This window comes from Chaetura pelagica, unplaced genomic scaffold (genome assembly GCF_000747805.2).
Source record: "Chaetura pelagica isolate M959 unplaced genomic scaffold, ChaPel_1.0 scaffold138, whole genome shotgun sequence".
Classification (NCBI taxonomy): domain Eukaryota; kingdom Metazoa; phylum Chordata; class Aves; order Apodiformes; family Apodidae; genus Chaetura; species Chaetura pelagica.
This window is the reverse complement of record NW_009954215.1, coordinates 5,904,399-5,930,622: the sequence shown is the minus strand read 5'-3', so window position 1 is coordinate 5,930,622 and position 26,224 is coordinate 5,904,399. Positions and strand designations below refer to the sequence as shown.

Below are 26,224 nucleotides of genomic sequence, written 5' to 3'. Positions count from 1 at the left end.
AGAGTATTTATCCCTGCTGCAGGGGAAGGGGGTTTCCAGTGGCTTGTTGTCTGGCCCCTGTGGGGGATGCAGCTGGAGGAGGCAGTAATTGGTGACTGGGCCTGTGCTGTATTGACAGAGAGAAAACCAGAACCTTTTTTTTTAAAGAAGAACCTCCAGTGGCTGTTGGAAGTGCTGTGGCCTCCATCACCTTTTGTTGCCTCATCTGCTCTTTTCTGAGATGCCTTTGACAATCTGTTTTGATATGTGTCACAGAGACTTCTTGCTTTCTAGTTGGTCTATAAGGATTAAAACAGCCCATTAATTTAAAAAGGCTAAGCTTTTCAAAGACCAGTTTCTATATTTTGATGGCAGAAGTTGTTGTAAAATCTTTTCTAAAGCACAGTCAGCTTTGCTGCTCGAGAGGGTCAGTCCTCACTGGAGCTTGGGATGTAGTGGTTTGTTTTTTAGCTTTTATGTGGCTTACCTGCAGACATCTGGTCTGCTTCTCATCCATGCCATGGTTAAGCTAGTTTCCTACTTTCCAGCTGTATATTGAAAATAAATAAAAACCGGGGAACCTTGCAAATATACCTTTGATTAAATGGTTAAAATAATAAGGCTTGGGAGTGATTTGCATTCTCTCCTGCAGGTTTACATTGAGGACTCACTTGGGGAGCGGATCTGGGTGGACAGCCCTCACTGCAAGACCTTTGTGGATAACATCCAAACAGCTTTTAACACCAAGATGCCTCCTAAGAGCATGCTCTTGCATGGGGAAGTTGGACGTAGTGGAGGGGACCTTAGTGCTGGTAAGAAGATGTTCAGGAAGTGGAAACAAAGGGGTAGGAGAGGATGGAGTCTGAATTTATTGGCTGGTGAGAAGTTTGTTACTGGATGGTCACATATACCAGCCTTTGAGTTCCAGGTGTTGCTTTTCATCTTTGGGGTTCTTTTATCTCTCAGGGGTGTTTGAGGGAAGGCAGTGAAAGAGGCTTTGAGAACATGCCTGCATGTGATACAGTGTGAGGAGGCAACTAGTGCCTCCTTCAGTGTTGCTGAAGGGGATCCTTGAGAGAAGCTGAATGAGTGATCCCTAGAAAGAAGAGTTGTCCTATGACACGTGCTGGTCTATCCTAGGGAGTAGCCCACACCCTTCCATGACGGAGGAGGAGGACAGCCAGAGTGAGCTGCTGATTGCAGAGGAAAAAATGAGCCCCGAGCAGGAGGGCCAGCTCATGCCCAGGTACCGAGTCTCTTATTCCTCTTCTCCTGGCAGATCTGTCTGTGCTCACCCACTCTTGCAGGGGAGCATCCCTCTCTGTGCTTGCTAGAGGGTGGTGAGCATCGGGTACAGTTGGTTCCAGGAAAAAATAGTAGATTTTGTTGTTTGCTTGTTTGTTTGCAACACATACCATGAGCTAGAAAGGGTGCTGCTCTCTGGACACAGTAGAATGTGACCAAGCTGGCTTGTGTGGAAGTGAATAAAGTGTAGTTTGTGTGGCCCAGGTATGAAGACCTTGCAGAGAGTGTGGAGGAATATGTCCTGGACATGCTGCGAGACCAACTGAACCGGCGCCAGCCGATGGACAACGTCTCCAGGAACCTGCTGCGGCTGCTGACAGCCACCTGTGGCTACAAGGAGGTGCGGCAGATGGCTGTGCAGAGGCTGGAGATGTGGCTGCAGAACCCAAAGGTAAGGACAGAAGCTGTTGAAGCACAACTCTTCTGGACCTGGCGTGGAATCCAGCCAGGAGGGCCACATACTGTGTGGCAGTTACATTTCTGATCTGTGATGGCAGGTGGCTCTAGCCTTTCTGTTGCTCCTCTGCAGTTGACCAAGCCAGCTCAGGACTTGCTGATGTCAGTCTGTATGAACTGCAACACCCACAGCTCTGAGGACATGGAAGTTATCTCTAACCTGATCAAAATTCGTCTCAAGCCGAAAGTTCTCCTCAACCACTACATGCTGTGTGTCAGGTAGGTGAGTGGCTGGGTCTGTGACGGAAAGAGAAGGCACTCTGGGAGATGTGCCCAGGGCCTCAGTGGTCTCAGTGTCTCAGCACAGTGGTTTTAATACCAGGTTGGACCATGGGGTGTTCTGTGTAATATTTACATGACTTTCATTGACTTTAGTAATCCTTTGACATAGCTGTGGATGTCTGCTGCTCTTTCCTCTTCACCTTTGTGTGTTATATGTGTGTTCTTCAAACAGAAATCAAAACAGTGGGTCTAGCTGCAACCAAACCAACTCTGCCTCTGGTCTTCCCTTGCAGAGAACTGCTGAATGCACACAGGGATAACCTGGGCACCACAATTAAGTTTGTGATTTTCAACGAACTATCAAATGCAAGAAATCCCAACAACATGCAGATCCTGTACACTGTGCTTCAGCATAGCTCTGAGCAGGCTCCAAAGGTAGGAGCAGTGTCCTGTGTGACTGAGGGTGATCCCAGCCCTCTGCCTGAAGGATTGAGCTGGCTGGATGCTTGTTCTGTCAGGAATAAACATGCACAGGCATTTTCTAGCTTCCACGTTCTGGGAGCTAGAACTAGGTTCTAGTTCTTGTGGTCATGAAGTTTCATGAGAAACCACACCACCTGCCTTGTTCCCTTGTGCCTTTTCATTTTGTGGATGCCAATACATTTCAAGGCACTGAAAGTTTTCTCTCTCTATGGCCTCAGTACCTAGCAATGGTGTTCCAGGATCTTCTGACTACCAAGGATGACTACTTGCGGGCTTCTCGGGCTCTGTTACGAGAGATCATCAAACAGACAAAGCATGAGATCAACTTCCAGGCCTTCTGCCTGGGCCTCATGCAGGAACGGAAGGAAGCCCAGTATGCAGAAATGGAATTCAAGGTACCACTTTGCTTGACCCCTGTGTTGCTGGTTGTACCAGTGCTGTTCTGGGCTCTTCTAGATCTCTTTTTCTGGCTATTCTTTCTTTTGCTCTTTATCTGAGTCAGTCAGTATGTGTGTGTCTCACCTAATAGCAGGGCTTTCATATTCCATTTGCAAACATCCATGATTGTAAATTTTGACAAAAGACTTTTCCAGAAGGCACCTTTGGCTATTGCTGACTCAACTCACCACTTTTTTTCTTCTAAGGAGCGGTTTGTCATCCACATAACTGATTTGCTAGCTGTCTCCATGATGCTTGGTATCACAGCCCAGGTGAAGGAGGCTGGAATTGCTTGGGACAAAGGAGAGAAAAAGAGTAAGCAGAACAACCTGGGTTCCCTCCAAAGATGGGCAGCTTGGCAGATATCTCCCCCTGAAGCTGGAGGAACATTGCAGCTAGGGTTAATGCTGAATAGAGGCCTGGGGATGCTTCCTGTCATCCTGAGACTGACAGAACTGGGAGATGTGGCATTTGCATGGATGGGTGCTTCTGGTATCAGTGGAGGCAGTGGCTGCAGCCTGAGGAAAGGGAACTGTGTCTAGGGGGGCAGCTGTAGGGATTACCAAGTTCCTCATGCTGAGCAGACAGGCCTTTGGGATGGCACTGAAGTGACTGCCCAGATGTCATCTTCTCACAGTTGATTTGTCTGTGCTGCATCTCAGGGTGGTGTTGCAGTGCATGTCACTGTGAAGCACATGTGTTGTCAGGGCTGGTGGCTGATTTACCTCTCCCTGGTTTACTGTTGACACTTCAGAGTCCTAGTCACTGTTTGCTCTTGAAGCAGCCACCTTCTCCTGCTTGGGTGTGTAAGGGTTCTGATAGGTGTGTAGTTTGTAACCTGACTGTTTTACAGACCTGGAAGTGCTGCGCTCTTTCCAGAACCAAATCGCCGCTATCCAGCGGGATGCTGTCTGGTGGCTTCACACGGTGGTTCCATCTATCAGCAAGCTGGCTCCCAAGGACTATGTGCACTGGTAAGAGAGTCAGCCTCGTGACTGGCTGTGCATAACCAGTTCCTTTCCCAACAGTGTATCACATTATGAAAACCATGCATGTGCCAGGGTTTGGTTAGATTTCTTTCCCCTTACCAGACAGGGAGCAGACCCAGTGTTTTAGCAGGGTTCAGGCTGGGGCTGTTTTCCTCTCAGGGATTCCTGCAGATACATCCTTTTTACAGAAATAAATTATAATGGAAAATATTTATTGTTTGTATTATCTGGGTCAACCAATAGTGAATTTCCAGTTACCTGACCAAGTGTGATCCCTGTGGACCCCTTGTTCCTTTTTGTCTGACATGCTTTTTCAGGCTGTAGGGTTGGTGGGTCTGTAGATAGTTCTGTCTCCTCTGCCTTCTTCTGGTTGTATCCTGAGGTCTGGTCCAAGGCATTACTGAGGCAGCTCAAGCCAGAATTAGTGTATGAGATGTGTTCACTGGAAGTGTAAGTGTGTCCCCATACTGTGTATCCCTCTGTGTTGTGATTTAAACCAGCTATATCTGAGAGGGCTCCTTCATGTGGGGGATGGGAAGAATTAGCAGGAGTTTGGTGAGACTGTTGAATGTGTTGTTGAGCCTCACACAGGTGGTGTTTACTTACTGTCTGCTTCATCTCCACAGCCTCCACAAGGTGCTCTTCACAGAACAGCCAGAAACCTACTACAAATGGGACAACTGGCCCCCTGAGAGCGACCGCAAGTGAGTGTGTGCCCCACCTGTAGCTGGGTACAGGAGCTGGAGAAAGAGGAATTGGTGTTCTCTGGTGTTCCTTACATAGCTCTGTGTTGGAAGGGCTTGGAACTGTGCTTAGATTTTCTTCCTCTGCTACATTGCCTTAAAACTGAGTGATGTTGCTCCATTCTCTATCTGTTCCTCTTCCTCCTTCATTCCTGTTCCCTGTGCCAAGCTGTTCAGATCTTGATGCTGTAACTGGGAGAAGAGCAGCCCTGCAGTGTGTGGTTTGTACTGGGGAGCTCAGGCTCAAGCAGGCCAAAGTGCAGAGGTACAGGGTGACAAGCAATATTCCATGTAACAATTTGTGGCAGGTAGTTGCACTTGGAGGTGGAGACCAGGGAAGGGGTTGTAAACTAAGCTGTGATTTATCTTCTGCTTGGATGAGCTCTGGCATTTGCGAAGGTTTTCAGGAACCTTCATTCTGCTGTCCAAAGAAGTATGACTGATGTCTCATGTCTTGTGCAGCTTCTTCCTTCGCCTCTGCTCTGAGGTGCCCATCCTTGAGGACACCCTGATGCGGATCCTGGTGATCGGTTTGTCGCGGGACCTTCCTCTGGGCCCTGCAGATGCCATGGAGCTCGCTGACCACTTGGTGAAGCGGGCGGCGGCCGTGCAGGCGGATGGTAAGACTGCGCAAAGCTCCAGCCAGCGAGTGGTTCCTTCTGCCTACACGTCCTCTTATGGCCACCCAGGGCTGAGGCAGCTCCTACCACACACCAAAGAGCCTTTGCATCATCTGAGGCATGTTTTAGTCCTGGTGGTTAAGCCTTTGGTTCAAAGCCAGACATGTATTGCTGTTGCTTTCTCACTAGAGGAGCTTCTTATTTTCTCCTACTGTTTGTTTCTGTTACGCATTTTCTGTCGTGGAGTGTTGGGGAAATTACTGGTTGTGTTGAGGATGAAGGACTGTGAATAAGCACTCAAAGTTTTGAGATAGCATTTTTAAACTCAGTTCAGTCCTTTATGCATACTATGAAAATAACAGAAATTTTTAGGCCATGCAAAAATGAAAGGATTGGAAGCTAAAGTAAACTAACCCATGTATTTTACACCCCTCCCAATTCCATTACTCAAACACTGCTACAGAATAGCAGTTACAAAAGCAGCCTTAACTCTTACCCTTTTATGAATTCATTCAGCATTTGTCCAAATTCCTGGGTCCTTAGAGAGTATGTCAATCCAAGTTGAGCTGTGTGTTTGTGTCAGAGTTGAGGGGTTGTCCCTTAGATTGGAAAGCATCTTATGTGCTCTTAGCACTGACTGGTTAATAGCAGAGTCCAGACATGGCCAGTGCAAGCAGCAGGAACTAAGCTTTGCAGTTGAATATCCTGGGAAAATGTGTCCAGCCTCTCAGAGCAGCATTTTAAATGCTGCACCATTTCAAATACTGGAAGACTCAGAGTTAAGTTAGAGCAAGTCTGCAAAATTGCAACAAAGTTAAAATGCATTTTTGGTTCCTCTGAGCCCCAGAAGTTCTGAGCAGATTCATTGCTTACTTGAAGGAGTGTGAGTTCTGAAAAAGATTACAGGTATCATATTGGATGCATTCAGGGGGACAAAAAACCCAAACCAAGCTGCCCTTAAGAATTTAAACCAAATTGCAGCTGAAAAGCTCAATACCCTTATATATTGACTTGAAGGGTTTTTTTAAGTGTTGCTGCTTTTTAAGTGGTCCTGGATTTTGTTCCTGTAATATCATGAGCAGTAGCCAACAATAACATAGTTGCTTGAAGTAAAATTTTTGTTATACTGTGATGCTTTTCTGAAAGGACTTCCAGCCACATAAGACAGGTCAATAATGTGCTTAGTCTTTTCTTCTCCTCCTCCAGATGTTGAGGTCCTGAGGGTAGAAAGAATCCAGCTGATCGATGCGGTGTTGAATCTGTGCACTTATCACCATCCAGAGAACATCCAGCTGCCCCCAGGGTAAGGCTCAGCACACAGACCATCTTGTGGTCTGGCTCATTTTCAGCTTGTCACTAACAATCTTAGCTCACAGATTTTAAGATGCTTTTCCTTATTACAATTTGTAATTAAAAAAAAACCCATGGGGAAACATTTTCAATGTTGTGTTCAGGTGGAAATTTCTCCAGGGCAATTAAGCCCTGAGTCATGGAATGGACTTTCTTCTGCAAGCACTCTGACCTTTCTGCTCTAGAAACTTTCACCTGAACCCTGCTGTCCTTCCTGAGAGAGGCTTTGTTTTTTTTCTTTTTTTGGAAACCACTGAACTGGTGTGGCTGAATCTAAACAGTGCATGGTTAAGGAGAACAGTCTTAATATGGCTTTAAGTGACCAGACCCAACCATTTGTATCTGTTGATGGCTTTTGCAGGTACCAGCCTCCAAATCTAGCTATTTCTACCCTCTACTGGAAAGCCTGGCCTCTCCTGCTTGTAGTGGCTGCATTCAATCCTGAAAACATTGGTGAGTGTGGGCATCTTACAGGATACTAGTTCTGCTGCAAAACATGGCCAGGGTGCTGTCTGCTGAAGTTGGTTGCCTGTGTTCAAGGTGTGTGCTGGTGAGGTAACTGCAGTTAACTAACTGCATATTACTGTGTGTGCAAAAATGCAGTGTGGGTTTGGATAAGCATGTGTCTGTGCTTTTAAGGGTGGTGAGCTGTTCCAAAGGGAGCTGGTGTGTCTCCCTACCTTGGAGTGTGTTAGAATATATATGTAAAGACCCTCACTTTTTTTTCCTGTATCCCTGATTATTCTTCTCTGCTGCAGGTCTGGCTGCATGGGAGGAGTACCCCTCTCTAAAGATGCTCATGGAAATGGTCATGACCAAGTTAGTATGCTTAAATCCCTACAGAATTGAATAGGCCACCAAAAACACATTTCTGAATGCAGCTTGTGCCAGCTGGCTCCTTCCTTTCCAGTGGGACTGGTGTAAAATAAGCTGGCTGACAGCAACAGCTTCAGTTAGAGTGGTAAAGTTGCCTTCCCCCAGTAGAAGTATTATAAGCAAGAGAATGAAGCTGAGAAAAATGGAGGGATGGCTGTGGTGTGTCTTGCTGAAAAGGACTCTGTCTCCCTGGCCATGTTGAGAAGCTGCATTGTTTTTCTCTATGTTGTCTGATGGAGCTGATGTCCTGAGGACTGTCTGACTGTGGTTTGTGAGTTTTGAACAGGCCAAGGTAACCATTTTCTTTTTACATTTATTTTCTCAGCAATTATTCCTATCCTCAATGTACCCTGACGGATGAGGAGACACGCACAGAGATGATTAATCGTGAACTTCAAATCTCCCAGAGAGAAAAACAGGAGATTCTTGCATTTGAGGGTCATCTGGCTGCTGCATCCACAAAACAGACAATTACAGAGAGCAGCAGCCTCTTGCTGTCCCAGCTTACGAGTCTGGACCCTCAGTAAGTAGCCTTCTGCAGTCTGGTGCCATCAGGAAATCCCAGTTAATGCTAGTCAGGAAAGCCTATTGCTCATAGGGTGGTTGATGTGGCCAAGAAGTGCCCTGGGTTTGGTAGCCTGGATAATATGTGTCACATTTGGTCCTTGTCCTTCTGTTGCCACCTGCATGTAGCCCCCATGTGCTACTGAACTGAGTGACCCCCCACAGAGTGAAAGCAAGACTGCCTGTGGATAACTTCTTGTTCCTCTGGCAGGGGCCCCCCACGCAGACCTCCACCCCATGTCCTGGAGCAGGTAAAAAGCCTGAATCAGTCTCTTCGCTTGGGCCACCTCCTGTGTCGCAGTCGTCATCCCGACTTTCTTCTCAACATCATTCAAAGACAGGTGGGCTCCATTGTTCACTTGGTTGTGTTGGGATCTGATCTCTTGTCTCTGAAATTGAGCAGAGTGAGGGGCAAAAGGAAGCTAAAGAGGAGTCAGGGAAGGTGGTTTACTGCTCAGGAATTAAACGGTCAGTGTGTTGCATCTTTGTTCTGCTGACCTTGCATTGTCACTCTTCTGCTTCCTAGGCCTCATCACAGTCAATGCCTTGGCTGGCAGATCTGGTTCAGTCCAGTGAGGGCTCCTTGGATGTCCTACCTGTGCAGTGCCTTTGTGAGTTCCTGCTTCATGATGCTGCTGATGAATCCACTTCAGGTGAAGAAGAGGAGGAGGGTGAGAGTAAGGAGCAGCGTGCCAAGAAACGCCAAGTGAGTAGTCTTCTGGGGATCGGTTCTGTTACCTACTTCCTGTGTGTCCTGGATTTGATTTCACTGGAAAGGCCAACTGCTTCCTCTACAGAGACAACAGAAACAAAGACAGTTGCTTGGACGATTGCAAGACCTGCTGTTGGGTCCCAAAGCAGATGAACAGACAACCTGTGAGGTGCTTGACTATTTCCTACGACGCCTGAGTTCCTCCCAAGTGGCCTCACGGGTCTTGGCCATGAAGGTGAGAAAAAAATCCTGACTAGGGTTTGTCATAAGCTGAGGGCAGAGTCCCAGATTCTCATGAATTCAGAGCCAGTACAGTGGAATTGTTTCACATCCTTCTTCAGTAACTTGTCTCCTTCTCCATCAAATACACTTCTACTCCCTGCAGCTCAGAAGCCTTCTTGGTTCAACAGCCAAACAGTATTTTTCTTAAGATAGCAAAATCCAGCTCTTGTTTCCTGTGAAGTTCAGGTGTAGACTCAGCAGGTCGTGTGCTACATGGAGCATTTGGCAGCAGCCTTTTCTGTGGGGAATGTAAATGAGTGAGTGCCTGGTGCTCTAGAGCATAGTCAAGGCAAGCAGGATTGCAGAGAGCTCAAAAAGATTTTGCTTAGAGAAGACTGAAACTTCATGCAGGGTAGCTGTCAAGGAAGCACATTATATGAGATATGAAACCTGTTGTGTGCTGCTTTTGGATGTTCTGTGATGTTTGAAGCTTGTTTCTATGATATTCCCTAGTATGAAACTAGTCCAGCTGCGGCTTCAAAAGCAACAGCTGCATCCATGTCACTTCTGCAGGGCCTGTCCTTGGTGCTGTCAGAAGGGGGACTGCGTGATGGAGAGGAGAAAGATCACCCCATGGAAGAAGACTCTGGTGATTCTGAGCTGCTGCAGGGATGTCAGTGGCTGCTGAGAGACCTCCCCAGGCTGCCACTGTTTGACAGTGTGAGAGCAACAACAGCCCTGGCCTTGCAGCAGGTGGGTGTTGGTGGCTGGAAGGGGTGAGGGATTAGCTTATTCTTTGTCCTACTCATGCTAAAACAAAGCTGAGCAAACTGTGTGTGGGTGCAGTATTGATGTGTTGATATGCTTGCAAAAGAATTTTTCTTATGCTGGTGCTTCAATAAATCGTCATTTTTAATGAGAGAAATTCTCATTCTAGGCCATCCACATGGAGACAGATCCCCAGACCATCAGTGCTTACCTGGTGTACCTCTCCCAGCACGCCCCAGTGGAGGAGCAGGGACAGCACAATGACCTGGCTCTGGTGAGAGGCCAGGTTGCCAGGGCAGAGGGACCAAGATGAAGGACAGCTGGCATGTCTCAGGACAGTGGTGGTTTCCACGCTGTGATGTTTCTACTTTTGACTGGTGGTGTTAACTGGGATGATGATGGAAACTGGAGAGTGTGATGCAATGAAGCAGGGGGAACTGGCTGTGTTGTTCAGTGAAGACCTTATGGATTTTTTTCTCTTGCAGGATGTGGCCCGACTCATAGTGGAACGCTCTACCATCATGTCTCACCTCTTCTCCAAGCTCTCCTACTGTGCTGAGTCAGATGCTGTGCTCGTGGCTCTCCTTTCCATCTTTTCCCGCTACATCAAACGCATGCGCCAGAGCAAGGAGGGCGAGGAGGTGTACAGCTGGGTGAGTGCCTCTCTGCCTGCCTTAAGCAGGTAGAAGAAACTGGACAACCTGACAAGAGGGAAGCCTGTTGTGGGTTACTGAGTATGTAGAAACAACATCTGGTTCAAGAATTACCTGTTTGGAGTTTGGCAAATACCAGAGCAAATTGTGCGGGTACATAAAAAGCTTTTATAACTTTTTCTTAAGCATCTTTTATGACCACTTTTGGAAATACTGAGCTAGTTGGAACTTTGATCTGACCAAATTTGTCCATTCTCATGTTCTCTTTTCATCTGCATCTTGCAGGTCTCATTCGCCTTTCTCGCCTCACTTTTGTTCATCCTGTTTTTTTCTCCCTTTTTCTAGTCAGAGTCCCAGGATCAGGTGTTCCTTCGTTGGACTAGTGGGGAAACAGCCACCATGCACATCCTTGTTGTTCATGCCATGGTTATTCTCCTGACACTAGGACCACCTCAAGGTTAGTAAAGTATGCTATGAAGTATTCAAAGGGTCATGGACAATACAGAGGACTTTTACTTTTCCATCTTTTAACAGGTTAGGCTGCTGTTAATCCTTCTACTCAGACTCGTTCCTTGCAGTATTTGTGTGTAAGATCTATCAGAATAAAGGTGCAGAGGGTGAAGGATTTTGCAAGCTGATTTTTTTGCCTTCTGCAGACAGCAGGAAATACTAAAATGAGTGTGTTTCCTCCCTGCTAAACAAGGGCTGGGAGACTTCTTGTTGTGTGAGAACTGGGGACTCAGATATGTTGCTCACATTTCCACTTGATGGTGTTTATTCCCAAGTTGTTTCTGACTTCTGAGCATGAAAGTGTTCTTGTGCATTTACTTGTAGAGAGAAGGGTTAGGGTGTTCTAGGTGCTTATGAACATGGACGATAACTTTGTATTCACTCTTTAGCAGGGGATGGTGATTTTTATACCCTGCTGGATATCTGGTTCCCAGAGAAAAAGCCCCTTCCTACTGCTTTTCTGGTTGACACCTCCGAGGAGGCTCTGCTGCTCCCCGACTGGCTAAAGCTGCGCATGATCCGCTCTGAGGTCCCACGTCTTGTGGATGCAGGTGAGCCTCTGGGATGTTTGTCGGGGTTTCAGACCTTCCTTCTGAAAGGAAATGGAGAGGCTTCCCTGGTCAAGTTCTCTGGGCCCAGCCCTCCTACTTGGATGCCTTTGGGTGGGGCCATCAGTCACTGAAGATGCTGCAGCTGAGCAGCAAGCTTGGATACAGAAAGCAACAAACCTCTGGGTTTTGTAGTAATCAGAGTCTAAATATACAACAGATTCTTTGCTGCGTCCCTTAGGGATGTCAGCATATCAGCTGGTTCTGAGCAGGGACTGTTGTAAGATGTCCCTACTCAGCCACTAGATGTAGTTCATGTACCAAGGGTTTGAGAACAGATACAACCTCATGTCCCGTCCTTGATCCCATCTTTGTTAAAAGAATTCAGATTGAATTAAGCTACACTGTCACCAGAACAAGCACAGCACTGCTTCCAGAGGACACGGTGTGCTTGCAATGTGGAGAGCAGTGTCTGAATGACGTGAGCTAGAGCTGTAGTTCTTTTGTCCTTACACAGCTCCTCAGTGCTCTTTTTTCTTGATACTCAGAGCTTTCATCCCTTTTTTACTAATTAAATGACAGTTTTCTATAGCCAGTGATTGAATTATTCAATAATTCCTGCCTGCAGCCATCGGCAGATAGGGTGGAAGTTATTTTTTTAATACAAATTATTTGGTTCCTGAGGTTTTGATCAAATTAAGCAGAAGATCAAATTACCCAGTGAGTGAATTAACTGGAAGATGCAATAAGAAGGCAATGATTTGCAGTGCAAAGGAGCATGGTAGGCAGCTGTCAGATTTCTGGCTTTGGGCTCTCTGCACCCTGTCATTCACATGTCAGTGTTGGTTCATCCAAAAGCACAAAGATCAGGTAATAAAGATGACCCTCTCTGAGCCATTCAGAGGTCTGAGAATTCAGTGTTTGTGCATTTCAGCCTTACAGGACCTGGAGCCACAGCAGCTGCTTCTCTTTGTTCAGTCCTTTGGAATCCCAGTTTCCAGCATGAGCAAACTTCTGCAGTACCTGGACCAGGCAGTATCTCATGACCCACAGACACTGGAGCAGAACATCATGGACAAGAGTAAGAGCTTCATATGAGGCTGACTATGTATTTTACTTGAACAATTTTCATGAGTATCTCCTTTGATTTCCTTGGAAAAATCCAAACTAGTTCTGCAGACACTGCACAGGCTGCTTTGGCAGCCTGTTGTCACTGTAGACACCTCCCCAGAGCTTGTCTGGATGGTCCTTGGCTGGATTTTCTTAAGTAGAGAAGGATTTTCTGGATTGCATTGTAGAGTCTAAAATTTGGAGACTTAACTTGTAAAAGAAAAGGCCTAAAACAATCATGTTTTTGAATTCACTATGGGAGCTGTACAAACAGCATCCGATTCTGTTGTGCGTTACTAAACAGGTCAAGATGATGATGTGGTCATGTCTTCTCCTTTTTCAGACTATATGGCTCACCTTGTGGAGGTTCAACATGAGAGAGGAGCAACAGGAGGCCAGACTTTCCACTCCCTGCTCACTGCATCCTTACCGGCTCGCCGAGGTACTGCCTGGGATAGCCTAACTTTCAAATATCAGTCATCTTCCAAACTTCCTTCCTCCATTGTTGAGAGGGACAGAAAGAGCTGTCTTCAAAAGGGGTTATGTTGCAATATATCAGCCAATTCTTGCTCATGTTTTTTTGATCCTGGTGAAGGGAGAAATTCCAGTATTCTTGGAGTGTACTTCAATTCTGAGTGATACGGAAAAATACATTTTGTTTGGCTGGGAGAAAGGCTGAGAGGAAAGCTACTGAATTCCTTGGTAGTTAGAGACTACAGCTGAAGGTGATTCTGTGTTGAGAATCTAGATGCTAGTGACCATAACGTTTTTCTTTTTTTCTATTCCTCTTGCAGACAGTGCTGAGACTGCAAGGTCAAAATCTAGTCCTGAGAGCTCTCAAGGCCAGAGCCGAATCCGGGCCTTAAGCCAAGTCCGAGTTCTGGGCCCAGACGATGATCTAGCAGGCATCTTTCTGCAGGTACTGGTATAATTTCTAGCTGATCAGCTACTTCCTTGCAGAAGTTTTACAAAACCCATTTCTCCTATACTTGTATCTTCCAACCCCTTTCTCCTGTGGTGTTTGCAGGCAGCGAGATGGTGCTGCTTGGAATTGATACTGGAAGGATTTGTTTTTCTTGTAGTTTGAACATGATGTGGCTTTTGATCATGCCTCATACTGTCAGTGCCTACTAGCATGTTACTGTTTCTGCATCTTGTTTGTTCTGTGTATAGTGCCTTTCCTCTCAGCAGTGGATGGAGGATTTGTGAAATGCTCGCAGGGCCTTGGTGGCAAAGCTGTGTGTAAACAGCGTTTGTGTTCTGGCTTGTGTCTGCTCACAGAGCCTCCCTCTCTCCACTGACTCCAGAAGGGGGAATTAACTGGCCAAATTGGTTGCCTGTATTTGAGTAGTATGGTGATTCCCCCCTAGTCTTAGTGTTGGTATCCACGTTGAGGTTGCATCTGTGCCTGTTCTTGTACCAGGCGCTAAAACACAGAGAAAGCTCTCGGAAGGTTCCAGTCAGCCCGCAGTCAGGGTGATCACCCGAGGTAAAGCAGTGCTCAGTCTCAGGGTGTTTATGGTGTAGCAAGTCCTTCCACACGCTCTCATAAACATGCTTCCTTCTGTATCCTGCCAGCTTTTCCCACTGACCCCAGACCCGCGATGGCAGAACTCCAACCTGCGCCCGCTGGCCCTGGCGCTGCAGCAGGCCCTGGGGCAGGAGCTGGCGCGCATCCGGCAGGGGAGCGCACAGGTGCCCGGGCTCACGGCACGGCTGCTGCAGGCAGTGGCTGCCCTGCTCAACTCGCCCCACAGTGGGGCCTTGGTGATGGCAATGCATCGGAACCACTTCATCTCCTGCCCGCTGATGCGCCAGCTCCACCAGTATCAGGTGAGCCCTCCAAGGGATAGTGTTTAACAGAGGGGTGAGGAGGTAGTGAAGCCTGCGGTGCACCTGCTTTGCTGCGTGTGGGCCCTCTACCTGTGTCATGCTGGAAATGAAACGTGGGAGCCTGACACAAGAGGGATTCCAGCTACCTGGACATAGGCATCTGGATGCAGGTTGGCCACATTAGCCAAGCACTGGGAACTGGGGCATCTGTACAGTGTACTATGCCTAGTCTGCATTGGCAGCTATGGGTCTCTGTTGGTTTGAGGTTCTCCAGTCTGTGCTGTTTTGTAGCATGAACATGTCTTGCAAGCCAGGTCATTTGCAGACAACTTGAGAGCTGAAGTCTGTAATTCCTTAAATCTTCAGAGTAGGCTGCAGGTTATTCAATGAAATATTTCATTCCTTTCATCATGATGAAAGCAAGCATGAAGTTCCTCCTAGTTGTGCTGGGAGAAGTATTGTGTGTGTGACAGAGTCTTCTGCCTTGTACACTAAAAGCTTCTGCCTTGATTTGAGTGAGCTACTATCCAACAGAGTAGGTGTGTTTTATGTGTTCCTGGCAGCACGTGCCACTGTCTGCACCTTTCTTGCTATCTTTGTTGTATGCTTGAAATGTGTATAAGCAAGTCTTTTGCTGTTCTCCCCAGCGCTGCACACCACAGGACACTGCCTTCTCCTCGCTCTTCTTCAAAGTCCTCATGCAGATGCTGCAGTGGCTGGAGAACCCTGCAGTGGAAGATGGTCCTCTGCGTGCTCAGCTGAAGGCCTTTGCTGTGCAGTACTCCTCAAAGCACAGGATCAACGATGGTAGTGGCATTGTGCATCTTATGGGACTCGGAGTGGGACAAGAAAGGGACAGAAACAAAACAGGACCTAGACCAGAAAGTGGGGTGGGCTGCCTTTTAGGCAGGTGTTCTTAGGAGTAAAGAGAGGGTTTGTGCTGTACTATATAAACTCCATGAGGATTCAGATAAGTGATTTGGCACTGGGGGCTTTGCAGTAGATACATGGTAGCATCTCAACAAACAGCAGATCTTCCAGAGAAAAAGTCCAATTGCTCAGTCCAGGAGTTCTGTGCTAGTTGTAAACCTGGAAGATGAGCATGGAAGAATGCTCTGGAGCAAGGTCACATCATGACTTGTAGAGTCATCTGCCACATGTTGGGAGGTAGAGTCTATAACTGAGAGCTTGGGCATGGAAATGGGTTTGTGGTTTTAGGTTTTTTTCTTAACCACATGTCCCTGGAACATGCAGAAGAGCTGTCAGAGGTTTTGGTGGGAGTAAAATGGCTGTTCAGTGTAGTATGTTTGAGTAGTTGTGCCTTGGATCCACATGGAGCTTCTGTGGAAGAGAAGCCTGATGTGGAGGCTGGCTTGGCCCTGGGATGCCAATGCTGTGATTTCTTTGCAGTTCGAGGTGGTTTCCTGCACCTCACAGAAGCTCTGACTTTCCATCATGACCCTGACTTGATCAGCTCCACAGTCCGTGCCATCATTGCAACCCTGAAGTCAGGAGAGAAGTGTAACGCGGAGCCAGAGCTCATCAGCAAAGGTAGGGCTGTCCTTCTGCTCTCCTTCCCTGGTGCAGCAGCAGGTTTGAACTTCCAGCCCAGCAAAGGGGTGCCTAGTGTGCAGGCTGTGGGAAGCTGCCTTCTACCTGGACCAGATAATGTGATCTAAATTTGTTCTTATCTTGTACCAGCTCCTTCCCCTGCACTTGTATGTGGATTATTAAACTGAGGTGTGGAACTGGGATTAAGTCTCTCAGCAAACTGTTGGTTGCCACTAACAATGAGAAATGGAAGCTGACTATCCCAGATAAAAACAGCTTCTCTCTTCCCTACCAAGTCAGGCTTTCAGGAATGCTGGACTGATTCCTTTCATGATATCCTTGCAAGCTTCCATAGCTTCCACTACATCATGAAATTAATGAGTGGCCTCTTTCTCCTGCTAGTCCTTCAAGGTCTGATTGAAACTCACTCTCCATACTTGGAGGAACTCCTGACTGTCCTCTTCTCAGCTACTGTTGAGACCACTACCAGGTTTCCTGCCATGAATCCCATTGCTGTGGTGAGCTCCTTGTTGCTCCAGGACAAAGAAGAAACACCAGTGAAGAAGGAGCCGGACAGTTGCAGGTGAGCCTGGGCAATAACAGGAACTCACTGGTAGGTCTGGGTTTGTGGTGCCACCACTGATACTGGCTTTGTTTTCTCCTCAGTACTGAAGCTGCTTGGCTAGGGCCCTCCTCTGGCCTTCTTAATGACTGGCTGGAGATGCTGGATCCAGAGGTGATCAGCAGCTGCCCTGATCTCCAGCAGAAGCTACTGTTCTCCTGGAACAAAGTAAGAGTTGTTGGGTAAAGAGACTACTGTGCTAAAACAACTTTCTGGGTTACTGACCTGCACCTGAAAACAGGGCAATTTTGTGTTTGGCTGCATGTTCTTCCAGTTCCAAAGCAGCACACAGGCTGACTAGGAGAAGGATTCTGGTGCATCCTTCTCAGTGCAAGGCTTATGTTTCACCTTATCTTTGCATCTCTCCAGCTGAGCTCTTTTCAGGACTGCAGAGTGCACTGCAGACACAACATAGTTCCATAACAGCCCAGCCAGCTGTATTGTCACTGGTATTTTTGCAGACAGAGAAGCAGCTATGCCAGAGCTAACACTAAAACTGAATTTCTCAGCTGATGCCACCTTCTGTTAGAAAGTACTGCAGATTGTAAATCCAGGTGTTGTCTTTGCTGTCTGCCTGGAATGTCAGCCTTCTGTAACAGACACCTTATATCCTGCCTTGCAGCAAGGACCTGTTTATACATCTCTTCCTTGTTTGGTCCTTCCAGGCAGGTTCTCAGGTGCCCTCCTTCCGCCCGTATCTCTTGGCTCTTCTCACTCACCAGTCCAGCTGGACCACACTGCACCAGTGCATCAGGCTGCTGCTGTGCAGAAACAGGGAGCAAAGGTGAGTCTTGTTTTTTGGGCCTAGCAAGGGGTGTTGAGTTGGGAGACTTGTTGTGTCTGAGAGAGAACAAACAGAAGCTGAGAACAAGAGCTGCCATGTTCCATGAGGCATCTGCCAGGAGATGTAACCCAGCCAAAAGCAGGCTTTGTGAGAAGGATGCTGATTTCAGTCATGCTGATTTGTGTACCTTGATATAAATACTACCTGCTGTTTGATGGAAGCAGCACATAAAGATTTGGCTGTGCTCTAAACAGGAAGTGCTAATCACTGGGTAATCCATCTAGCATTGCCCTTGTTGATAATCTTTATGAACATGGGGTTTGAAAGATGGCTTGGATAGTGAACTGACGGATGTTCCTGGGCAGCCTCTGCTGGATCTTTTGGTTGTGCTAAACTCCATTACCAGTCTTTCTCCAACCCCTTCCTGGCACCAGGCTCCCAGTTTCAAAGAGCAGCCCTAGTTCTCAGCTTCTGTACATTGCTCTCACCTTCTGTACATTGCTTTCAGGTACTGAGGTGCCACTGCAGTACTATCTTGTTTAAACTTGTTTCACTTATAGACCAGGAAATGCTGACACCTAATCGTAGTAACTCAGGACATGACTAAGCTAGCAAGACTTCTAAAGCTATCAGTATTTCAGCTTGCTTATTATTTTGTTACTGATCTCTTGCTTACTAACAATTCCATTAATTTCTGCAATCCAGGATAGGATGTTCTGTACACAGGGACAGTAAGGTCAGGATTGTACCAACTGGGTTGATGACCAACTTCTGCCCTTATGGTGCAAGACTCTATGTAGCTGTCACACTCTTGCTGAATGCCATTTGTTCAGCTCCATACCCTGTGCAGCGTTTATTGCAACAAATATTTAGTCATAATCTGGGAAGAGAACCAAGCCCCTTCTTGGGACTTAATAGATCCTGTTCTTACATTTGCAGATGTTCCTTTCTTCACAGTTCTCATGATGTTTAGAGACACTGCTATGTGTTTTGTGCTGCCTGAGGGCTATGATGACTGATTGTAAATCTGTCGTCTTCTGTCTTCTGGCAGGTTTGACCCAACTGCATCCTTGGATTTCTTGTGGGCCTGTATCCACATTCCTCGGATCTGGCAGGGAAGGGACCAAAGAACTCCTCAGGTAGTGGCTCAGTTCTTCCAAGATACCTCTCTGGATGGAGTAAGAAGTGATGCTGTAACAATGCCTGATTATTTTTTTTTTCCACAGCCCAAGAGGTGGCTGGAGTGATACAGGTGCAGCCTGCCAAGTATGATGCTGGTACCTCAGCTGGTTACTTAGCTGCTCTGTTATATTACATATTACAGTGACAGTTTTGAGTCCAAAAAGCTGATATGAACACACATAAGTTTGCCCACTTGGCATTTGCTCTGCAGCTCCTGCAGCAGTTGCCACAATATCTGTTAAACATCTAAGCACAGGCTGCAGTGGTGAGCAAGCTAAAAACCCAGTGTGTGATAATTCCCATTTCACCTAGAAAAGGGGGTTGTATCTTTTCCACAGAAAGATTTCTTTGGTTTGGTGACTGAGTTATGGTTTCTGTCCCATTGCACATGCTGAGTTGAAGTAAATGAGTTCAGAAGTAGAAGAGGAATAAAGAGATTTCATTTGGGGCTGTAATGCATGCTTTCACAGCTCTACATATGGGGCAATTCTGAAGTCTAGTTCTAAGAGTTTTATTCCAGTTGGGTAAAGTGTGGCTATAGAAGGAACTAAAGATCTAGGAATTCAGCTGGGATTCATTTCCAGTGTTCTCTTGCATTATAGAAGCGCCGTGAGGAATTTGTGCTCCACCTGAAGGCATCAGAATTGATTAGCATGGTGGAGCTGATTTTGGCTGAAGCAGAAACCAGGCAGCAGAACACAGAGGAGGCCTCCTGCACACTCATCCAGTCTCGACTGCCTTTGTTGCTCAGTTGTTCTCATGGGGACCTTGAGAGCATCAAGAAAGTAACGGAGTATCTGACTGGCTGCATCCAGCAGTGGGGAAGCAGGTGAGGTTGAAAATGGGGAGCACTATCTACTCAAGTTGTAGTTACGAAGATTACTTTGAAAAGGTTAGTTCAAGGTATTTTTGCTTATAAGACTTCAGGACAAAAGGCTTGCTGTACTTTTCTCTTGTCTCTTTTTTTTAAGTCGATGGTTATTTAGAATTACCTGTTCCTAACATGGTATTGCTTGTCCACCTATTCCTTGAATCACTGCTTATAATGCTTCCTGCTTCTGACTGTTATGATTACTCTCAAAGCTCAATGGATTCTAGATTGTTTTCTAACAGCCGCGTTAGCACTGGGGGAAGAACAGGATGATGGTGCATTTGTGTCAGTGAAACGAGCTGATCTAATTCTAACCTTGCTTATGGGGGTGTTAGAAAAGATGCTGAATAATCTCAGCTGCCATTGCCTTGTACTGCGTCCCAGTACAGGCTATACCAGGGATCTGTGTATGGTAGGTGTGGAGAGAACAGGCTGAGTAGTTGTCCTTTTGACCACTTTCCTAAATGGGATGGGGATGACTGTGAGCACCACACACAGGAACTCTTCACTGGAGATGTAAGCAGAGCTTTCTTGGCCTGTGCCCCTTTGTAACTGCAACTGCAGTTCTCTAACTGCATATGGCCTAAAGATTGATCTCCTTAGGCTCTGGATGGATCCCTGTGGACTGTGAATAATTTGAGTAGTTCAAAAGAAGCAAAGATTGAATAAACTGATTGAGATCAGTGGTGGCTCTTTCACATGTTTGCCATATGCAGGAAGGCTGTTACTAATCTGATGGGTCTGGGATGTTTGCTAGTTGAACTAAGATAGTAACCAGTGGCTGACCTGTCCCTTTTTTCTTCAGCTCCGTGGGAAAATGCTGCCAGGACCTTCTGCTTCAGATATACCTGCAACTACCTGAGCTCCTTGTGCCTATGCCTGAGATGCTTCTTGCCAGTGAAGGAGCCAAAGACAGCAGCACTTGCAAGGTAAAATTAGAGGCACAGGGAAGCCCTTTCCAGTTGTGCACCTGGGGTAGATGCCACCTTGATGGCCCAGTCTAACAGGAGAGGATGGGCAAAACCTTCCTGTGTCACTTTGGCTCCTTTCTCAGGAGCAGAGAGTTTAGGTGTGGTTTATTTTGTAGTGTCCTTCTGTAAAATAGTATAAGCTGCATAAGCTTTCATGTGCCAAAGGCTTCTGTAAAGCACAAGTGTGCAGGCGTCTGATGGTGCTTTGATGTCTGTAGGGACTGTGGACTTCAGATCCCATGCCAGCTGGAACATTGCATCTGCTCACAGATTCTACTTGAAAATAATTTCTGTTAACCCCCTCTGTAGTTGGAAAGGAATTGGGAAACACTGCTGAAGAGCCAGGGGCTTGATTGCACCTTAAACTTCTGAACTGATTACTCATTGCTTTTCTTCTAGCTCGATGCCCTGGTTCACAGATTCATTAACCTCCTTGCAGACACCAGTGACTCCAAGTCATCAGAAAGCCGTGTGTGGGATGCCAATATGGCCTGCAGGAAGCTGGCTGTGGCTCATCCCATCCTGCTTCTTAGGTACCACTCTCTCCTTTCACCCTCTGTGTTTATTGAAAAGCATTCACCCTTGTTCTAGCGGGGGAACAAACTTGCAGCAATCCTGATGATTTTGACAGAATCCACATTTGAGGACAGAGGTCAAAAGAAAGGGCAGCCAAGTCCTATCTCTTAAAATGAGGCAGCACCTCTTGCTTCTGTGTCTGTCTGGAAATGGACCTCTTTGACACAAGAGCACAGAATATGGGTGGGAAATGGGGCTTGCTGATTCTGTGGATACAGGGATCAAATCCAGAACCCTAAGAGAGGACAGGGGATGCTTCCTTCCAGGAACTGAAGTGTAACAACCTATAACTGCTTCTAGGAAGAGGCTACATCTGGATTTTCCTCTGTTTGGCGTTTCAGGCACTTGCCGATGATCGCAGCACTGCTGCACGGCCGTGTTCACCTCAATTTCCAGGAGTTCAGGCAGCAGAATCACTTGACCTTCTTCATCCACGTCCTGGGGATCCTAGAGCTGCTCCAGCCGCAGGTCTTCCACAACGAGCACCAGGCGGCACTATGGGACTGTCTCCTGTCCTTCATCCGTCTGCTGCTGGTAGGAAAGTCCCTGCTCCCCGACCACTTGCGGGCTGCCAGCCACTAGAGGGAGAAGCTCATGTCATACAGGGCCAGTCCAGCTCTCCTGTTTGAAGGGAAAACCTTTATGTACTTAAGAACAAAAAAGTATATCGAGTCCCTTGAACAGCTTAAAGAGCAGGCAGGAGATCAAGAAGCTACTCCCTGGTCCCCAGAGGTGCAGGATGGGGCAGTGCATCACTTTTTTTTTTTTTTCTTAACTCTGCTCTTCTTGATCCTTTCTCAGAACTACAGGAAATCCTCACGGCACCTGGCTGCCTTCATCAGCAAGTTTGTCCAGTTTATCCACAAGTACATCACATGCAATGCCCAGGCTGCTGTCTCCTTCTTGCAGAAGCACTCAGATCCACTCCAGTAAGCTTCCTTACTCCATTTAGCTCACAGAGAGCTTACCCAGTCAGGCTGATATGAGCTAATTAAAGATAAAACAGAAAAATTCTGGTAAAATCGCTGTCAATATGGCACATTTTCAGCCTTAGCTTCCTTAAGTATTGAGGTGAGCAGCATATTCCTTTTTATAGGTGAGACCAAGGAAGTCAAAAGGTGATTTCAACTCTCTTAATGGCCTAAGTGTCCTGTTGAGACATTGTAGAGCCTTGCAGTCATTTCCAGAGAGTCAGCAGGAGGGTCTTTTCCCTGAGTGTTGGCTGCAGGGTCCGACCTGCAGATGTGGGGTAAAAATGCATTTGAGTTCCAGTTACAATGAAAGGAAAAACTTTGTTTCTGCTTCTGAGAAACTGTGTTTTAGTGTGCTCTTATATGTACTTGTCCTTATGCCCCTATTGCTATTGAAAGTAAACATGCCATCTCTTCCCCCAGTGACTTGTCATCTGACAACAGTGACCTAGCAATGTTGAAGTCCCTCCTGGCTGGGCTGAGTCTGCCAAGTAAAAGTGGCATCTTGGAGAGGGGCTCTGATGAAGAGAAGGATGGTGAGTCTTGAGTGCAGGGAAGAGTTATCCCAGCTGGTGAACCTGCAGTTTGTTTTGGAGCACAGATGCTTTTATGGCCTGTGCTCGTTCTTGTAAATGCCCAGCAGAAGGGTGTTTAGAGTGGAGAGGGGCACTTGTGTACTCAGCAATTTGGAACCAGTATCTGGGGTGGGTTAAAGTGTTTTCCTGTCAGTGGTACCACTACTGGAGCAGCACAACAGCTCTTAACAAGGGCAACTTTCATTGTTGTGGATCTTCCTCAGATGCATTTCAGGACTGACCTGTTAAGAGACTCTTAAGGGTACATCCACTTCTCCACTGTTTTTCTTCATAACTTGCATGGGAAAATTATTCAGTATTAAAACAGCTCAGAAAAGTTTCTTCTCTGGAAGGGGAGTACCAGAAGTTGCAGTGAGGCTACAGACAGTGTGAGCTAGGAATAATTTTATAGCATTGCTGGTTGGCTCATGCCTCACCACTATTTTGGTGGGGAATACTGGACTGTCTCCCTGTTAAAACTTCCCAGACTGTCAGGAGTGCCCTGCTCTCTCTCTCTTCCCAGATGAAGCAGCAGCTGGCTCTCTGCCCCTGGTCAGTGTGTCTCTCTTCACTCCTCTTACTCCAGCTGAGATGGCCCCATATATGAAGAGGCTCTCCAGAGGCCAAACGGTTGAGGGTAAGTGTGGACTTGCAGAGCTGTTTAAAGACACAGGACAAACGCAGACAGATGCCAACCCTTCTCTGTCAGCTACAGGCTAGTTTCCTGTTTCAGTCTTGTCTTTGGAAGTCTCCAGCAATGAGGATGTAGCACTGCATTTCACATTGAGCCAGGTCTGGAGTGCTGATAGGAATGCCATTTTTTTAATGTTATAAAAATATTGAAGTGATGAGAAGCAGGATTTTGTTATAAATCCCCAAATGGCCTTCATGGAAGAAATAATGTTAACCTGGCATATGGGAACAACATACTACTTTTCCAAGGTCTTCTGAAATCACAGGTGTCCAGCAGTTCAGACCTAAGTTGTGGTATTGGGGTGACAGTTTTCCTTCTGCACTAGAAATAGGGGGAAATAACCCTGCCTGGACACTTACTAGAAGAGGCTTTCTGTGAAGAAGTTTCCATTACAGAAGGTGTTCTAAAATTGAAACCTCACACTCCACTCCTTCACCTGCCTATAAATGATAGTGCTGGTGGCCTCTGGGCAGGGGGGAATGTGCTGATCTGGCACGTGACTGACCTGTTCTCTTCCTTTTTGAAGAATGCCTTTGTTACTCTAGTTCTGTGTGCAGGTGGGAAAACCTGACTGCTTGGGAGATAGAATTTGTAGGAAAAAAGAAAAAGATGCTTTGCTGGATCGGTAAATTTCAGTCACCCCTTTCAACCTCTGTCTTCCACTAGACATCTTGGAGGTGCTGACAGACATTGATGAAATGTCCAGACGGAGGCCAGAAATTCTCTCCTTTTTTGCTGTGAGTATTAGTGTCTCAAACTGTGACTGGAAGGAGGAGATTCTTTTCACCAGAGGCAGTGTTGAATAGCCAGCTCAAGTCCTCTCCTTCCTCTGCTTTTTGGGTGGTTGTTGCAGCATATTAGGATAAATTTATCTTCAGTTAGGTCTTCTGAGAGCAGACAGTATTTAGTTCCCTGCTGTCATCTCTCCATTGTATACTGGGTCTGCCATCATCCACTTTAACCTCTCTTAATGTCAGAGGAAGAGTTAACCCTCTGTCCTTTGCCCAGAATTGGAGTATGGGGAGAGCAGAACAGCTGTGTCAGACACTGGAGCCTAAGGAAAATTCAGCTGTCCCACGTGGAACAAGATTACAGAGGGCGTTTGAAAGTATTCGGAAACAGGATGATCTTTCTTACAGAGAAGGGATTTCCTTGTTCAGCCAATACCTGCTGGATGTGTGTTGGGCTGGATTGGTGCTAGAGGGGTAGTGATGCGTGTTTGAGGAGCCTGTGCTCCCTGGATGGCCCTGTGTTCCTAATTTGTGCATTTTATTCCAGACAAACCTCCAGAAGCTGATGAGCTCATCAGAGGAGTCCTGCCGAAACCTGGCCTTCAGCCTGGCTTTGCGCTCCATCCAGAACAACCCCAGGTGAGGACCACTGGAACTTAGGCTCTCTGAAGTCACTGGTGGGCACTGGCTGCTCATCTTGCACACCTGTTGATGGTGATCTGGACTGTACTGACGCTGTCCTGTTTTACTCCCAGCATTGCTGCAGACTTCCTTCCCACCTTCATGTACTGCCTCGGCAGCCGAGACTTTGAGGTGGTGCAGACAGCACTGAGGAACCTGCCAGAATACACCCTCCTTTGCCAAGGTAAGTTGGTATCTGCCACCTTTGGTGCATGCTTGGGTTTGCAAGGATCAAAGCTGGGTTCCTGTGCTGGGAACAGCCTCCCTGGAAAGTTGCTAAGGGTCAGTGTTGCCTAGACCAGGCCATTGAACACGTGGGTGATCTGTATCAATAGCAGCTTTGGTCTGAGCATCACAGGGGAGCTTTGCCATAGAGGCAGGGGAGCCTTCCTTCAAGTATATTTGCTCCCTTGGGATTTTCGCCAAAGGGATCCCTCACATAGTCACATACCCATTAAGCTATTAGAGGGTGGATTGTGCCATGTTCTTAAGGAAGGAGGGAATTTCTTGCACAGCTGCGAATGTTCATCCCAGTGTTTGTTGGTGGATTGCTCGGGTCTGTACATCAGAGCCTTGGGGTCTGTCCTCATGTCCTCATTTCTGTTTCACAGAGCACGCAGCAGTGTTACTGCACAGGGCCTTCCTGGTGGGGATGTACGGCCAGATAGACACCAGCTCTCAGATCTCAGAGGCCTTGAAGGTTCTGCACATGGAGGCCATGATATGAACATCCAGTTCTAGGAGCTCCATTTCCAGAGGAATTAGCTCTGGCTGACTCATTGGCTGCATTGAAGCCCTGTAAGAAGACAGTGTATTTCAACCCATGTGTCCTGGAGGAGCAAAGAGGTGGTGTAGCAGGCCAAACTGTGCTGGAAGAGGAGAGTGTGATGACTCAAGATCAGAGAGGCAGGAATTGGTTTGCCTGGCTAAGACACCATTAATGTGGGATAAAAATCTCCTGACCATTGTGCCAAACAGGGACCACTTCCTTCTTGGGGTCTTGGGGCAGTGGTAGTCTGTCTGTTGCTTGGTTTCTTGCCTCTCCACCCAGGCAGAGCTGCTGGGACAGAAGAAGGGAGTGCTGGCCCTTGCACTTGAAGTCTCTGCATTGGAACATGCAGATCTGTGCAGGGGGAGAGGCCACTTTGTGTTCTGGGGGTGGATGTTTTGGGTTTTTTTAATTAAAATTATCTTTGTTTCCATTGTGCCTTTTGGTGCTCTGTGCTGTCTTGGGTGTAGCTTGACTTCTTTCTCTCCCTGTTGTTCAACCTCTTCCTGTTCTAGACCAAGCCTCTCTGGAAGACCTGACTCCAGAGTTAAATGTTCAGAGCTGTCCTGGCCTTTCACAGTGTATGAAGGAAATGGAGGAGGTTTGGAAGGGTCAGTGGAGTGCAATAGATGAGTTGGGTCAGCAGTGACTGCTGACTGGATGACTCTCTTTAAGAGGTTCCTTAGACAACTTTTCTTTAAAAACAAATTAATCTTCTTGATACATCTGCAAACATCCCAGCAGCTGGCTACTGTCACCATGGCGTCTTCAAACAAGAAGCTGGGTTTCATCTTTGGGATCCACCCGTTCCTCCCTGTGACTCTTATGACTACTGCTCTCTGGTTCTTGTCTGCTGATAGCAGTG

The 26,224-nt window shown here is 47.0% G+C and overlaps 1 protein-coding gene across 1 annotated transcript in view; it reads left to right on the top strand.

The window, feature by feature from the left end:
• Positions 1 to 25,317, top strand: part of INTS1 (integrator complex subunit 1) — a 28,066-nt gene extending 2,749 nt beyond the window's left edge. The window contains exons 5-47 of the mRNA XM_010003342.1: positions 632 to 791; positions 1,120 to 1,225; positions 1,489 to 1,675; positions 1,814 to 1,959; positions 2,256 to 2,397; positions 2,664 to 2,840; positions 3,090 to 3,198; positions 3,737 to 3,857; positions 4,499 to 4,576; positions 5,078 to 5,235; positions 6,442 to 6,538; positions 6,947 to 7,038; positions 7,344 to 7,404; positions 7,787 to 7,984; positions 8,237 to 8,366; positions 8,552 to 8,731; positions 8,823 to 8,972; positions 9,533 to 9,712; positions 9,897 to 10,001; positions 10,213 to 10,380; positions 10,726 to 10,837; positions 11,280 to 11,441; positions 12,373 to 12,519; positions 12,892 to 12,990; positions 13,343 to 13,467; positions 14,127 to 14,381; positions 15,029 to 15,188; positions 15,792 to 15,932; positions 16,335 to 16,515; positions 16,599 to 16,722; positions 17,220 to 17,338; positions 18,390 to 18,477; positions 19,123 to 19,349; positions 20,197 to 20,320; positions 20,762 to 20,895; positions 21,280 to 21,472; positions 21,740 to 21,867; positions 22,333 to 22,445; positions 23,008 to 23,121; positions 23,845 to 23,915; positions 24,457 to 24,548; positions 24,665 to 24,774; positions 25,202 to 25,317. Of these exons, the coding sequence (XP_010001644.1) occupies positions 632 to 791; positions 1,120 to 1,225; positions 1,489 to 1,675; positions 1,814 to 1,959; positions 2,256 to 2,397; positions 2,664 to 2,840; positions 3,090 to 3,198; positions 3,737 to 3,857; positions 4,499 to 4,576; positions 5,078 to 5,235; positions 6,442 to 6,538; positions 6,947 to 7,038; positions 7,344 to 7,404; positions 7,787 to 7,984; positions 8,237 to 8,366; positions 8,552 to 8,731; positions 8,823 to 8,972; positions 9,533 to 9,712; positions 9,897 to 10,001; positions 10,213 to 10,380; positions 10,726 to 10,837; positions 11,280 to 11,441; positions 12,373 to 12,519; positions 12,892 to 12,990; positions 13,343 to 13,467; positions 14,127 to 14,381; positions 15,029 to 15,188; positions 15,792 to 15,932; positions 16,335 to 16,515; positions 16,599 to 16,722; positions 17,220 to 17,338; positions 18,390 to 18,477; positions 19,123 to 19,349; positions 20,197 to 20,320; positions 20,762 to 20,895; positions 21,280 to 21,472; positions 21,740 to 21,867; positions 22,333 to 22,445; positions 23,008 to 23,121; positions 23,845 to 23,915; positions 24,457 to 24,548; positions 24,665 to 24,774; positions 25,202 to 25,317 (5,880 nt within the window). The remainder of the gene's footprint in view (positions 1 to 631; positions 792 to 1,119; positions 1,226 to 1,488; positions 1,676 to 1,813; positions 1,960 to 2,255; positions 2,398 to 2,663; positions 2,841 to 3,089; positions 3,199 to 3,736; positions 3,858 to 4,498; positions 4,577 to 5,077; positions 5,236 to 6,441; positions 6,539 to 6,946; positions 7,039 to 7,343; positions 7,405 to 7,786; positions 7,985 to 8,236; positions 8,367 to 8,551; positions 8,732 to 8,822; positions 8,973 to 9,532; positions 9,713 to 9,896; positions 10,002 to 10,212; positions 10,381 to 10,725; positions 10,838 to 11,279; positions 11,442 to 12,372; positions 12,520 to 12,891; positions 12,991 to 13,342; positions 13,468 to 14,126; positions 14,382 to 15,028; positions 15,189 to 15,791; positions 15,933 to 16,334; positions 16,516 to 16,598; positions 16,723 to 17,219; positions 17,339 to 18,389; positions 18,478 to 19,122; positions 19,350 to 20,196; positions 20,321 to 20,761; positions 20,896 to 21,279; positions 21,473 to 21,739; positions 21,868 to 22,332; positions 22,446 to 23,007; positions 23,122 to 23,844; positions 23,916 to 24,456; positions 24,549 to 24,664; positions 24,775 to 25,201) is intronic.
• Positions 25,318 to 26,224: the final 907 nt, after the last annotated feature.